General features: G+C 49.9%; 1 protein-coding gene across 4 annotated transcripts in view; it reads left to right on the top strand.

Moving 5' to 3' along the window:
- The window catches only part of LOC130373009 (formin-like protein 2), a 51,260-nt gene that overhangs the window by 9,838 nt on the left and 26,971 nt on the right, over window positions 1-14,451 (top strand). For all 4 annotated transcript variants that reach the window (XM_056579207.1, XM_056579206.1, XM_056579208.1 and 1 more), the window contains exons 2-4: window positions 4,746-4,829; window positions 8,656-8,736; window positions 12,707-12,783. In XM_056579207.1, coding sequence (XP_056435182.1) covers window positions 4,746-4,829; window positions 8,656-8,736; window positions 12,707-12,783 — 242 coding nt within the window. The remainder of the gene's footprint in view (window positions 1-4,745; window positions 4,830-8,655; window positions 8,737-12,706; window positions 12,784-14,451) is intronic.

Raw genomic sequence — 14,451 nt, forward strand, 5'->3', positions numbered from 1 at the left:
GGAGCTGATCAGCATACGCAGCGATGCAAAGCAGCTGAGATCCGCCCCGACAAAGGATCGTTATTCACCTCCAGAACTGTTCAAGAAACACAGTGCACAGATCGTGTGTGTGTGTGTGTGTGTGTGTGTGTGTGTGTGTGTGTGTGTGTGTGTGTGTGTGTGTGTGTGTGTGTGTGTGTGTGTGTGTGTGTGTGTGTGTGTGTGTGTGTGTGTGTGTGTGTGTGTGTGTGTGTGTTAATCATGGTAGTGAACCTCCCCAGGGGTTTCATTAATCCCAGATTTGCAAGAGGCGGAGGCGGTTGGTAGTTTTTTCCTCCTTTCTTTTGTCTCTTGTTAAAGAGCGTAAAAGACAAGAATCATGCGCATCCTCCTCTTCATCGGTTGTTTGCGAAGTGAACTCGGTAGAAGGTTATTTCTGGCGAGGTGTGGAGGTCTGAGAAGCTCTGGGAACTACAGCTGCTGGAGTCCTGGTTTGAGGTCTAGCTGGAGATGATTACAGAGACTCTTAGCGGGCATACTCTGCCCTCTGACCATGTGGCCCAAGTCTAATTTCGAACTTCCAACCCCCAGCACCATATGTTAAATGAATCTATAATGCGTTTTGCTAGATCCATGATATTTATAGAGCCATTAAGGCAACCTGTTTAACAGTTCCCTGCATGGGTGCTGGTCTTCTTGTGCGTTTACCCAGCTGTGCCATGGAGGGTAGGTCTCCAGACCCCCTAGAAGTTGGGAGGTGGTGGCAGGAGGTGGTGGGAGGAGGTGGAGCTGGTGGTGGAGGTGGTGGTGGAGAAGGAGTTGGTAGTGGAGTTGGTGTTGGTTGGTGAATGAGGGGCGCTATGCCCATCTGATTCTGTACCCCTTTTTCCACTTCTTTATTTTACAATTCATTCTGCCTCAGTTATTTTCCAAAGCAGGGAATTCGAGTTTAACGGTCATTTGTTTGTGGTTTATTAAAACCCATTATTAAATAGCAATTGTGGTGGTGGTGTTTTTTTGCCAGGTGTTTATTTACAAACTTAAATGCATCGGCCAAACCTTTTCAGTTGGACAAATAAGAGTAGCACTTTTACTTTTACGATGACCTCTGGAATTACCCGTCCCTTTATGTCTGACCTCTTGTATCTTACGTTATATTTTATCTCTCTTTGTATCTTTGCGTTCTAGCTTCAAATAGATTTTCCCTTCTTTTTTTCTGATATGACTTCCAGTGATTTCCCCATGTTGTCTCAAGTTAAATTATTACGTTGCTATCTTTTCGCTGTACAAACAATGATTAACGTGGAATGAGACTACATAGGAAGTGGTTGGAGATCTATTAAGTGCGATGGACTGTGACTTATGAGGAAGTTCCTCAGAAACAATACCTCACACCTACGAGTCTTTCATTGGAACTGTTTCCACTTCAGCCTAACGTCTTTTTTAACACCTTTCATACCTTTGGCATTTACAAAGGTGTATGATGCAACAACTGGAAGGCAATCGAGGACTATTTGGGCACACGATATGTCATATTTTCAAAGAGTAAACCTCGGAAAAGAAAAGATGCAAGTGGGGAATAAGGAATAAAGCAAGGAAAAATAAGAATAGATATTAAGGGAAGATAATTGGGACCTGTGGTTCACCAGACACCCATCAGTGTCTGGTCGGAAAAATGTAGATCAAGATGATGACATATGTATTGTTTATGTCGTTGCAGCAAAACCCATACATTGTTCAGTTTCAAGACTTTTGATTGGCTAGTTGTTATACACTAAATTAAGCCCAACAGCTAGGATATTGGTCATTCAAATCCAATAACTTTCAAGGATTCAACTACCATATTCTTAGTCGATGTGTCTACAATAGTAACACTGTCGTTATTATAAAGTGTGAGTTTTTTTGAAGATGATTTGCCTTGTTTTGAATTGGCTTTGGACACACACACACACACACACACACACACACACACACACACACACACACACACACACACACACACACACACACACACACACACACACACACACACACACACACACACACACACACACACACACACACACACACAGGACACACACACACACACAGGACACACACACACAGGACACACACACACAGGACACACACACACAGGACACACACACACAGGACATGAGAGCGAGCGCTTGTAGACATGGTGTAACATGAGCCACCGGGCCCCAGTGGCGAGCTTAGTGCCCGCCGCAGCTCGTTAGCCACGGCGGGCACGAGGACCAGAGAGACGAGGGTGTTTTCTGTTTTATTTCTTCCCTCGTAAGTGGAGCTCTCATCAGACAGGAAGCCCGGAGCTCCGTCTACGCGGCCTAGCGAGCCATTAAGGAGCCGCTCTGCAGGAATACAGCGTTCGACACGGTTAGATCACCACACAGCCATTAGTCCTCTGCACCAAACAAGTCTTCCAAGATAAGTGTAAAAGCCCGGATAGGAGGTTCTTGATGTGTTCGTACTACCCCTGCCATCCCTGGTTCTGCCTCCGCATCCAATAAGACGCTATATTCCCCAGCCCCAGCCCCCCCCTGGTTCTGCACAGCGGAGCAACTTGTCAACCACTAGTAAGCGCGTCCCTCCTGTCTGGTTCTCAAGCTGGATAATAAAGTGTTTTTCAGGGAAGGCAACGAGGTACTAGAGGCGGTCTGGTTAGAGACCAGACTCTTCAGTCAATAGAACCCCCCCCCCCCACCCCCCCCTCCATTCCCATTTCCCGCCATCAGCAACACAGGTTCAGTCCAGTTCAGTTTCTGTCTGCTGAATACTAATCAGACTGGGAGAGCATGCAGGCTTCTACCACTGGCTTGTTCTGAAATAATACATGACTCTTTAACTACTCTATCGGATGAGTTTGCGGTTTTGTGTGTGTGTGTGTTTGTGTGTGTTTTTGGTGTGTGTGTCCGGACCGTGTCTGCTTGCTGTCTGGATAAATTCATCCTCAAGCCGAAATTCAGTTGCTTCATCCATCTCTTTCCGAATTGTTTTGCTGTACTTGTGGGTTTAGAAAGCCGGCATAATACATGATTCTGCAGAACTAGAGGAAAACAATGTTGGCATTAATAATGCAAACACACACACTCTCTCATACACACGCACATCCGCACACACTCATTAAACCACACGCATGTGGAAGGGGCCAGGTGGTTCATCATCTCCATGTTCATGATGCCGCGGCCCCACCCCCCTCATGGACCTCATATCTTCCTCATCACTCTTCGTCCCGCCCCCCCCCCCCCTCGCGTGCCCCGCCGGGGAGTGAGGAGCTGGAAGGCCCCGTAGCTCTCTGATGGATCACCCTGTCTGTCGGGTTTGGGGGGGGGGGGGGAATGAGAACCTCGCGCTGAGCCGTGTTTTAGGGCCAAATTGCTTTTGCCTCTGTCTCTAAGCAGTGGAAAATATCCCCCCCCCCCCCCCCCCTTCAGCCATATTTATGGGCCGCGTGTAGGCTGAACGCCGTCTAGACGCGCCGCGGCGTTGGATTTCACCAAAAAGGAGTCGACCTTTTGGGAGATTTTACCGGGGCGGACTCTGGGTGTTTATATGGCTTAGCTTCGGGGGCGTGTTGGAAGGGAACATTTTTGACGTCCAGACCACGATTAACTGCTTGTCTTGGTTTTGTCAGTTTGTTGTTTTGTCAGATCGGTCGCTAGTTCTGGTCTGGGAAACAGCCAGCCTACTCGGGTCACGCGTCCTAGGAGAACCGGTGTTTATCTTTCTTTGAGTACATTTCTGGTTTCTAGACTTGGTGAATGCACACCAGGGGGATAGCGTGAACAGGCTTGGTCACGGCCAAGCGGCTGAGGATCTACAGGGATATCGCGTAAAGTTGAAGAAAGAACCGTTCGACCATGTTTATTGCATTACATATTTATGGGGAATACGAGGGATGGGGGACGTCAACAGATGGATGTGATCGGCTGGACCGTGACTGCTTCCCACAAATCTGTGAGAAGAAATGCATATAAAAGCATCCAAGAGGGAAAAACTCACTCACTCTTCTCTGTTTCAGTTGCTTCAGACCACTCGGCCAATGGGTGACGACCATTGAACGACCGGTGTTAAAATCAGTGACGTTGTTCAGATCTTTCTGGAAGCTCTCAGACGAGGACCTGGCAGAGCTATTGTCTCTCGGTCACCTGCTATGTAGATACACATCCCGTCACTCTACACTTACTTGCCTTCTCGTTTGGCACTTGGTTTGTTTTAATCATGAGTTGCTTGGTAGATTTGGTGAACTGTTCTAATGAACAGAGTGGATTCAGAACTTCTGGGGGTGTTAGGAATTGACTTTACACTTTGAATGCACCTCTAATATGCTTTTCTTTTACTAAGGTCATCGAGCTTCTTCTGACTGGTGCTCATTGATGAAATGTGTAGTTCAGCTACCGTGTAGGATCGCTTTTAGTCATGGGTGTGTGATGGCAGGAAACAGTGTAATTGAGCATATCAATGTGGCAATGATGACTACGAATGACTGGTGTACATTAGGAGATTATGCTCTGTCCTTATGTTTGAATGTTTCCTCACTCAACAGCGTTTGAGTCACGTCTAATGTGCTAACTACGTAAATAAGAATTAATCCGTCCTTTCTTCATTAATTTGATTCTGTCAACAACGGTCATAATTTGGACGATACTGTGCCTTGATAGTCTAGACATGATTCACTTGGCGGCTGGCACTTCACAGGGTCATGGTAACTGATGTTTTTCTTGTTCTTCCTCCTCCTCCTCTTGCAGAACTCCATGAACCTTCCTCCAGACAAGGCTCGGTTACTACGGCAATACGACAACGAGAAGAAGTGGGAACTGATCTGCGACCAGGTGGGTTCCGTCTGCAGAACCATAACACACTTAGCATCATCTCCGCTGTTATGCGCTCGTTCAAGATGTGCAAGGCCCTCTCTCCGCTGTCCCTGAGCCGATAAAGAATTTGAAAACAATTCAAACTAGCCCTTTGAAAACAATACATAAACAAACCCGAGTTTCAGTTCCGCAAATCTCCGGATCCCCTTCGCAAAAAGCACACGCTATGCACTGTTTCCGAGCGGGCCGTCCGACGGATGTTTAAGCTGTTTCCTCGTGTCAACATCCCACTCGACATCCCCGTGTAAGAAACCAGCGTTGCGACAGCAGTGGAGCGATTAAGCTGCCCAGTCTGGGAGCGTACTTCTCCAGCGCGGCGGCCTGTGTCTCGACGGACCGAAGCCCACAGAGAGGAGCGTCTCCACCCCACCGGGACCGGGCCTGCTGGGCCCTCTGATCCCCTCGTCCCCGCTCCATTACCCCCTCTTACATCCAGCGGGGGGGGGCTACCCTGGGCCCGCGGGCTCGCTGGTCAAGTGGGTTAAGTGGCGCTGCGGGAGGCGGAGGGGGGGGGGGTGGTGGTGGTGGTGGTGTGGGGAGGGAGGAAGGGAGGCACGCATCAGATCGCTTATTGTGGAGGAAATGCTGAGTTGACTGCACGGTAGTATGGGAAGTGAAGGTCTCTCTGCGGGAACGTGAGGGGGGAATACGCCAGAGTGCACAGCTCAGCCTCTCCCCAGCCCACACCCACCCACCCACCTCACCCACACCCCCCCCGGGCCCGTGGGGTTTTTGCTGCCCCTGAGCGATGATGAGAGGGGTGGAGGGAGGAAGGTGGAGGTTGGGCGAGAATGGGGGTACGCAGAGGCAGAGGCAGAGGAGGAAGATGTGGAAAGAGAGGGGGAAAGTGGGAGGTGAGGAATGAAGGGAGATAAAGAGAGAGGGATAAGCAGAGCGAGAGGGAGAGGGCGCGGGCCAAGCTGCCATTCTCGGCTCAATTAAATCAAGGTTGAGGACTTTTCCGTTTTGACACTGACTTTTGCATTCAATTCAATATGAGACTTTTTAACAATTTTTAATTGCGTTAAAACTTTCTTATAATGCGCATCTTTTGAATTTTGTATCAAATGCTTTTAATGTTTCATGTAAAGCACTTTGAACTGCGTTGTTGCTGAGACGTGCTATTTCCATAGCTTCATCTCTTATTTATTCTTTCTTGTTTTTCCTACAAGAAGTACACAAATCTCGTCGAACAAGCAACATATTTTCCATGCCATATCTTTAGCAAATCCCTTTTGACCCCTTTTGAACTGAAAACATGCTGGGGTGAACACAAATATATGCAAAAAACGCAAATTGTTTGTTTCTGAAGAGCTTCAGGAACAAACAATGAGATTTTTTCTGCGGACCCGCTGCACAAAGGAGGGGATGGGAGTCACTGGCCCTAACACACAAGTCATGAGGACGAGTGAACTCTTCACACTCTGATTTTAACAGCTCAGGTCCCTTGGGAGCCAATCAAAATCCATTTCTGTCTCTCTGAAGGACCTTGTCTGACTGCTTGGTGGTTTTGTGAGGATATCTGTGTGTAGTCTTATATTTGTTCATATCAACGACAGCCTCGTATTTATTTGATCCTAAACAGGGAGAAATATTCTGGTTGTTGCTCAATTAGCCTAGTGAGTAGTGAGAGATAGATTTATATAGTTTACAAATTACAATAACTCAAACTTTCTTGCTCTGGTATCGGTCTGTGTTTTGGCTCTAGCATCCATCACTGGAAGGCTCTGAATACAAACAACATTCTTACTACTTCTGTTTTTCATCTTTTCTGTTTCTGCACTCCTTTCGGTTGTCCCTGCACGTCTCACGTTGCTGTATGTTCTATGAGAAAAGAGCAGTGGGAGTGAATTAGGTCTTAAGTCATCTCACTCTGACCTCCCTTCTCTTCACCCCCCCAGGAAGTTGCGAAAGTCCGCTTATCCAAGCATGATTCCAATTGATCCAGAAGATATTCCATACATTCCTTATTCCTAAGCCTCTGCCCAGTATGGGAAAATATTTGCGTACATAGAATCCATGTTGGAACCCCCAGGCTAGTTTCTTAGTGTTCGGTCCAAAGTATAGTTTACAGGAACAGATTTATTCATATTTTCTCATAAATCTAATTTACTTTACATTCCCTCCGAGCTCATGAGGTCCAATATGTTCCCTCATCCTCTCGTATGGTTTGACACACGAGAGACATAAGCACACGTTTAAGAGAAACTGGTGAAATTCATTAAGTCCTCGCTGACCAAACATACAACCAAACGTGTTGGTGATGGGAGGAGGATCTATTTCCTGATAAGATGTCCTATTTCCTGTTATTGTGACAAACTCTGGCTGCATGGACAGGCATCGGAAAGTCCTACAAACAGGGTATCCCAAAATAAACATGACTACGACTGTAGCGACAGTTTGAGTCGAGCAGTGAAACGTGAATCAGTTTGCTGTTCAGACTATTAGGACAACTCACTCGTCTCTGTCCCTAAACGTGAACACAGCATCCCGGCTAGAAGCACAGGACAACTCTATCCATTCAACAAGCAAACACAACGGGATTCTGTATAAGGCTGGTATTTCCCATCGCTGGTGACGCAGCAAATCTTGTTACGGAGTGACGTCACTGACCAGAACCCGCCGTTTACTCACTCGCTGGGTTTTGTTCTGTGTGAGGATTCTGAGCTGTCGCTAATCCCTTGTACATGTAGCCTATCCGGGACACAAAGATGGAGGATTTGAGGTAGACTAAAGGTGACCCGTTTGTTCAAGGAAGACATGCCCTGCCTGTCGGCTAAGCTTTTGACACACACACACACACACACACACACACACACACACACACACACACACACACACACACACACACACACACACACACACACACACACACACACACACACACACACACACACACACACACACACACACACACACTTCCCCAAGGGCCGTTGATCTAACCAGTCAATGGAGACGTAACTGAACCCTCATAATCCCTTCAGTTTTTCACAATGTCATCAGTGCACGTTGCTTCTTCGCTTTGTGGCTCAAGGCTAACGCCATGTGACGATATCATTTAGCATTGTGCTAGCGTCCTTCTCCTTGGCTCAGAGTTCATTATACGTAGCGCGCCATGGTTACCGTGGACAAAAGGCCGGCCACCGTAAACAAAAGGGCGGCCACGTCCACACAACGGGCCCCAGTGTGGCAGGATGATGCTGCCGCTTGCGCTAACATATCATCAGGCGGTTGCATTGATTGGATGATCCAGAATGACTATTATTTGCTCAAGGCTCAACGTTTTTAGCCTGGCGCAGCCTTTTGCGACGCCAGCTTGTGTGAGAGAGGGCACTCGAGAAGGGCCAGTGCATCCACCACAGCTCCCCGTATGTCGGGTGTCGACCGACAACACACGCGATTGTGACTGAAAACTGTTGTGGGATTCGACCAGTGTCTTGGCACGGGCCTCTGCCAACTAAATGACGCATAACAGAACTGGTTGATGGCATTGGGCACTCTTAGTTGTTTCTATTTATTGTGATGTATGAGGGTGAAATTGTCTATTTCGTCAGGTTGTTGGTCTGCCAGGCGAGAGATTGTGGGTTCAGACCATTGAGCAAATTGTCCTAACCGCTACCTGATGCCTAATGATCGGCCATTCATCAGCCCTCATTTAGCATTCATTAAAGTCGCTTCGGAGCCAAGCGTCTCCTAAATGAGTATTGATATATATGCAGGGAAAGTTTTCCGTTCAACTGTTGTTCTCCTCTCGTACTAATCGTACTTTTGCTTTCGTTTCTAGGAACGGTTCCAAGTCAAAAACCCTCCTCACACATACATCCAGAAGCTCCGGAGTTATCTGGACCCGGCTGTGACCCGGAAGGTAAGTCTTCTCCCCGGACCCCGTCCTCTTCCTTTCCCAGTGACCTCTGACCCCCCTACCCCCCCCCAGGCCGGGACATCCCCACAGCCGAGAGGTGATGGCTGGTCCCGGGTTGTCCCAGAGATAACCAGGCCAGCCGTAGTTGAGATAATACCGGAGCATGCAGGGAAGACACCACAGATCTGTGTGGTGAAACTCGCATCACGGTTTCCTGACGCCAAGCATCTGTCCTATCAAAGTGTCCTTGAGCAAGGCGTCTCTGTCAACCCCCCCCCCCCCCCCCCCCCCCCACTGTGCACTCGCTTCTTTGAGGGGGCTAACTGAAAAGATGGCTCAGTAAAGTACAGCTTTTGAAAACCGGGCTACAGGGATATGATTGTAACTCTGTGTGACGGACGACTTCGTGGCTTTTATCTTGAAAGATCCTAAGTGTTGATCCACAGTGGAGCTGAAGGCTCACTGTCGCTGGCCGTAACGAGGCGGCCAGCCGGGGCCCAGAGTCACAGCTCGCCGTGGATGATGGACTATGCATGACATCATCCACTACCAGCTGAGGTTAGAAGGAGCAGCCAGCTCCTGCCCCTCCCCCCCCCCCACTCTGACTCCCTGGAGGGGGGAGTAAAGAGGGACTGTGGAGGGGAGATTCACGGCCTTTTGCCAAAACTATGAAGTGTCTGCTGGCTGCGTCGGAAAGGAGCCCAGCAGCCCGGAGATAGACACATCTCTGATATGATGAGCGCATCCAGCAACGGTCTCCTCCGCCAGAATCTCGGGGTGACGTCATTCTGCTGACTGAGGTCGAGGTTTCAAAAGTCACTTCAAGGGGAGAAACTCCTGGCAACCGACGACAGCAGATGAGGGATATATGACACAGGCATGCTTATGTTTACACAAGGGGAGTTAAATTAATGACAGAGCAGTTTGAAGTTGACACAAAGGGGTGCATGACAGTTTTGGCTTCAGGATATTCCAACCGAATATCCTGATGACGAAACTGTCATGTCGTTGTCTCTGGAGGGCATATGAAGTCAGGTTGATCTGGTTGAATATTTTGACTTGAATGAATTGTTTGGTGACGATTTCGAAGGGGAAAAGCAACCATGAGTTTCATGGGAAATTATGACCCGTCACCCAAATGGTGTTCCTTTCCACACATGTGTCTAAGAAAGAGAATTATAATCAAGATCAAGGTCTAGGTCCCTGTATCTACTAGTAGACGACCCTTCTCTGTACAGAGAAAGTCTGGTTAAAAAAAGAAAAAAGAAACGCTAGCCTTTATTTGTCATTCGGCGCTCGGTCATTCTTCCCCCCGAGGCGTGTGGGAGTTGTGGTTCAGGACAACATCTCCCCGACGGCCTGAGAGGGCCCTGTGTGCCCCTCCGTCACACGGGGTTAACCTCTGAAGCCTCCGTGTCACGCTCCGGCGGGAGTCATGTGTTCCAGCGAGCGCTCGATAGCGTGAGGCGGGCAGCGGGAGCGCAACATTCGGAGGTGAAGAGGGAGAGGGCCAGCGAGAGGGAGGGAGGGGGGGAGGTGGGGGAGACGAGACACGAAGAAGAGAAGACGGGACATGGGGGGAAAAAGAGAGATGGAGATGCACGGAGAGCCAACAATAAACATCATGTAGATGGGGGGGGGGGGGGGGGGGGGGGAACGAGAGTTATGTTTGGCTTTTCTCTCTCTCCCCGTTTTTCCCCCCGCATTCCTGATCCAACCCCCTTTTCTTCAGACTCAAACAATTGCCACTTTGTGCCTCCGTGAGGGTCCTGGAGGCCGCTGCCTCGTCTCCCCATAGGCCGCGGTGCATTCCTCTGGGCGCCTCCCAGCCAATCAGCAGCCTGGGGAGGAGGAGCCCCGATACAAGCCAAGTCCCCAAGAATGTATCAGCCATTGATTTGTTTCCAGGATGACCCCCCCCCCCCCCCCCCCCCTCTGCAGACTGTCTCTGCACCCACCTCCTCCTCCTTCTCCTTCTCCTCCTCCTCCTCACCCATAACCCTGTCTCTCTGTGTTATTCACTTTGAATAGTTTTTGTTTCGTCCCTTTCTTACTTACCGTCTTTTCATACACCACTTATTTACTAGTTATTTTTTTCTCCCTCTTCTTCTTCTTCTCTATCTGTCTCTCTTCCTCCCTCTCTCTCTCCCTCCCTCCCTCCTCCCTCCTTCCTGCCCTCTGTCCCTCCGTCCTGCAGCTGGTAGCACTTAGTGTGGAGTGTTGAGTAAAGGGGAGGGAGGGAGGGAGGGAGGGAGGGAGGAGAGAGGCCAACTCTGGGAGGCTGCGCAGCACCCCTCAAGTTCTCTCACTCTCAATTTCACGCAGACACAAAAAGGGCTCCTCCCCTAATAAAAACAAAAAAATAACATCTCTACGTGTACACACACGCACACACACACCGAGCCCATAAGGGAAGGAGGGAACGAAAAGGAGCAATATATTTAGTCGGGAGAGGGTGGGAAGTGATCTGCTTTGGGTGGATGTTAGTAAGAGGTTAACCCCGCTCCCTCCCGGCAGACATCATGGAAAGAGTCCGCACCCCCCAACATTAGCTCCATTCTTCCTCCTCCTCTACCTTCCTCATCGTCCTCTCTCCACAGCTCCTCTGCTATATCCCACCTCTCTGCCTCTTTTCCTCATCCTCTCTGCCTCTCCTCTATTCTCTTCCGCCTCCTCTTCCGCCTCCCTCTCTCTCCCTCCTCCTTCTCCGCTCCTCCTCTCTTCTGTTCCTCCTCATCCTCTCTGCCTCTCCTCTTCTCCCCCTCCTCTCTCCCTCCTCTCTCCCCTCCTCCTCTTCTCCCCCTCCTCTCTCCCCGCCTCCTCTCCCCCTCTCCCCCTCTCCCCCTCTCCCCTCCTCCTCTCCTCTCTTCCTCCTCTCCCCCTCTCCTCTCTCTCCTCCTCTCTCCCCTCCTCCTCTACTCTCTTCCTCCTCCCCCCTCTCCTCTCTTCCTCCTCTCTTCCTCCCCCTCTCCTCTCCCCTCCTCCTCTCCTCTCTTCCTCCTCCCCCCTCTCCACTCCTCCCTCTCCTCTCTCCCCTCCTCCTCTCCTCTCTTCCTCCTCCCCCCTCTCCACTCCTCCTCTCCTCTCTTCCTCCTCTCTCCCTCCTCCCCCCTCTCCTCTCTCCCCTCCTCCTCTCCTCTCTTCCTCCTCTCTTCCTCCCCCTCTCCTCTCTTCTTCCTCCTCTCTTCCTCCCCCTCTCCTCTCCTCCCAGTCTGTGAGAATGGTTCCAGCCCTGATTCGTCAGGGAGGTTGTGGTCTCTAGTGGGCTGTGTGTTCAACACGACCCTAAACACACACATGTCATTGCCTCGTTTTCTCATGGCTGCTCGAGTTGCAGCAGCTTTGTGTTTTTCATTTTGGCTCGCCTTATTTGTCTGCCTTTTATTTATTTTTCCCCCAATGATGAAAGCATTGAGAAAAGTCTGAAAATGTGTTTTGACTTTTTTGTTGTTTCGGTTGCAACGACCTCAGACACTTGTTGCTCACATGTGCCTAACACGTTGTTTATGTGTGTTTACTGTGTGTGTGTGGGTGTGCGCGTGCGTGCGTGTGTGTGTGTGTGTGTGTGTGTGTGTGTGTGTGTGTGTGTGTGTGTGTGCGCGTGTGTGTGTTAACTGTGCGCATGCGATTACTGTGCTTTAATATCAGACGTGTATGAGCAAGTGCTGACGATAAAACGTCAAACACGTCATAGTCAAAGTTTCCCTTTTCACGTCAACCTATATTTATCCATAAAATGTTTCAAGCATTTAAAATAGACGGACGATATAGAAACACCTGGACTGCTTTTGAGCTAGTTTAGGGGGAGTCCCAATAACATTATGAAAGGGTCAGGGGTCATGCTTAGTCTCTCTCTGACCTCACCACAGGCACCGAGTGGCCTGTTCTTATTGCTTTGGCCTTTGCTACGCTACGGCTGAGACTCGGCACCCTCCTTCTCCTGATGAAATATTTACTCGTGTTTTCTCCCTAGAAATTCAGACGAAGGGTCCAGGAGTCCACCCAAGTCCTCAGAGAACTGGAAATTTCATTACGGACCAATCACATAGGGTGAGTCATTGTGGTGTGCGTTTGTGTGTGTGGTTGATGTATATTTAGACACACATTTACGTGTGAGTCAAAGTTGCGTTGTGAAATGCAATCGTGACGTTTTACAGCAGCAGAGGATTCTTGGGGGGAAAAAGTCTGACATTCCAGACGCCGAGAGACACAGATGTATACACTAAACCCTCCCCCCTCGACCCCCCCCCAGACTCAACTCCCCCTCCTCCCCCGTCTGAATGTTGTACCGGGAGACATGTGGTGCTCGCACAGATGAATGTATTGATTGTGTTGGAGCCGCACCGAGACAGGAAGAGGAACAAGCCGAGCCATCTTGTCCTCGTTCTGATATCCCAGTCTCACTCCTTCACCGTCACAATCTGCATGCGGACGCAGCTGTTCCACATTCCTCTTGTTTTTTACATTCTTGGTGTTTTACATTCTTGTTGTGGAAAGCATCACCGGAGAGGCCTTCTGCCCCCGGTCCTTCCGATAGGCCTTCTCCCACGGCTTAAGGGGATTGATTTAGTGCCTCGCTGTCGTCTTCAGGCACGGATCGATACATCAATGGGTGTCCGCCATCGTTAGCCTCACTGGAGGTCTCCCTCATGGTTTATTTCAAGTGATTAGGACCCTGATGGTAGTAGATGGTGATTCATGGGTGTGCATTAGCATTAGTGATAAGGCCCGGTGCATTCTGGGATATGTAGCCGGTCTGTAGTCTGTAAGTGAGGAATAGGGCTGGAGGTTTGATGGATCGGTGGTGGTAAAAGGGTGTGGAGAAAGGGGGGGGGGGGATCTGGATATCGTCTGTCGGTGGGAGGACACAGACGGCTAACCCTATCAGGGACGAGATACACATCCACCGAAACAGCCCCCCCGCCGCAGGCTGCCACGCCAACGGACTCTGAGAGGCACGGACACTATCTCCGCTCCGATCACTCCTCCTCCTTCCAGCTATCTCTTCATCTCTCCGGCTCTTTGTCTCTCCCATGCTCACACACACACACACACCCTGTTTTTTTTTGTGTTCTCGACACACAAGCCTGATCCAAGCACACATTGTCTGCAGGATCTGGCCAAAGTCAAACTCAAAGGGGTGTGTGTTAGTCAGGATGAGGCCGAGGTTTTTATAAACACAAACCTGGGCCCGGCCCCGTGTTTTCGAGTGACTCCATTTTAGCGATAACAAATTAGATGACCTCATTAAAGCAGCCCATCTCCATGAGATAATGATCATTATTAGTCCGGTGGGAGGGGGGGGCTTGCGACATGGGTGGTGGTCAGACAATGGATAAGCACATCTCTTTTCTTTGTCCCTCGAAGGCGAAGAAGAGCAAAGCCCATAACTCAGCCATAATAGACGGCCTGTTCTATCTGTTACTGTTGCTGCTGGTCTCTTCCCCCCCCCCCCCCCCCCCCCAGGGCTCCCAGTCTAGTTCACTGCTGGGCCCATCGACATCACTCTCCCAGCATGTGGTCAATGGAAGAAGGGGCGTGTGTGTGGGGGGAGGAGGGGGGGGGGGGGGGGGTGGCTGGTTAGTGTGCATCCTTGTGTAATGATTACTTTTTAGCTCCTCAAGGCCACGCCCTTTGACCCCCCGCCCTGACCGCTGTAACACACGACCCACCCCGCCCCTCTACACCCCAGCTTGTAGGCACTCGGGGGCCCTAACC

The sequence above is a fragment of the Gadus chalcogrammus genome, chromosome 20, assembly GCF_026213295.1.
Source record: "Gadus chalcogrammus isolate NIFS_2021 chromosome 20, NIFS_Gcha_1.0, whole genome shotgun sequence".
NCBI lineage: Eukaryota > Metazoa > Chordata > Actinopteri > Gadiformes > Gadidae > Gadus > Gadus chalcogrammus.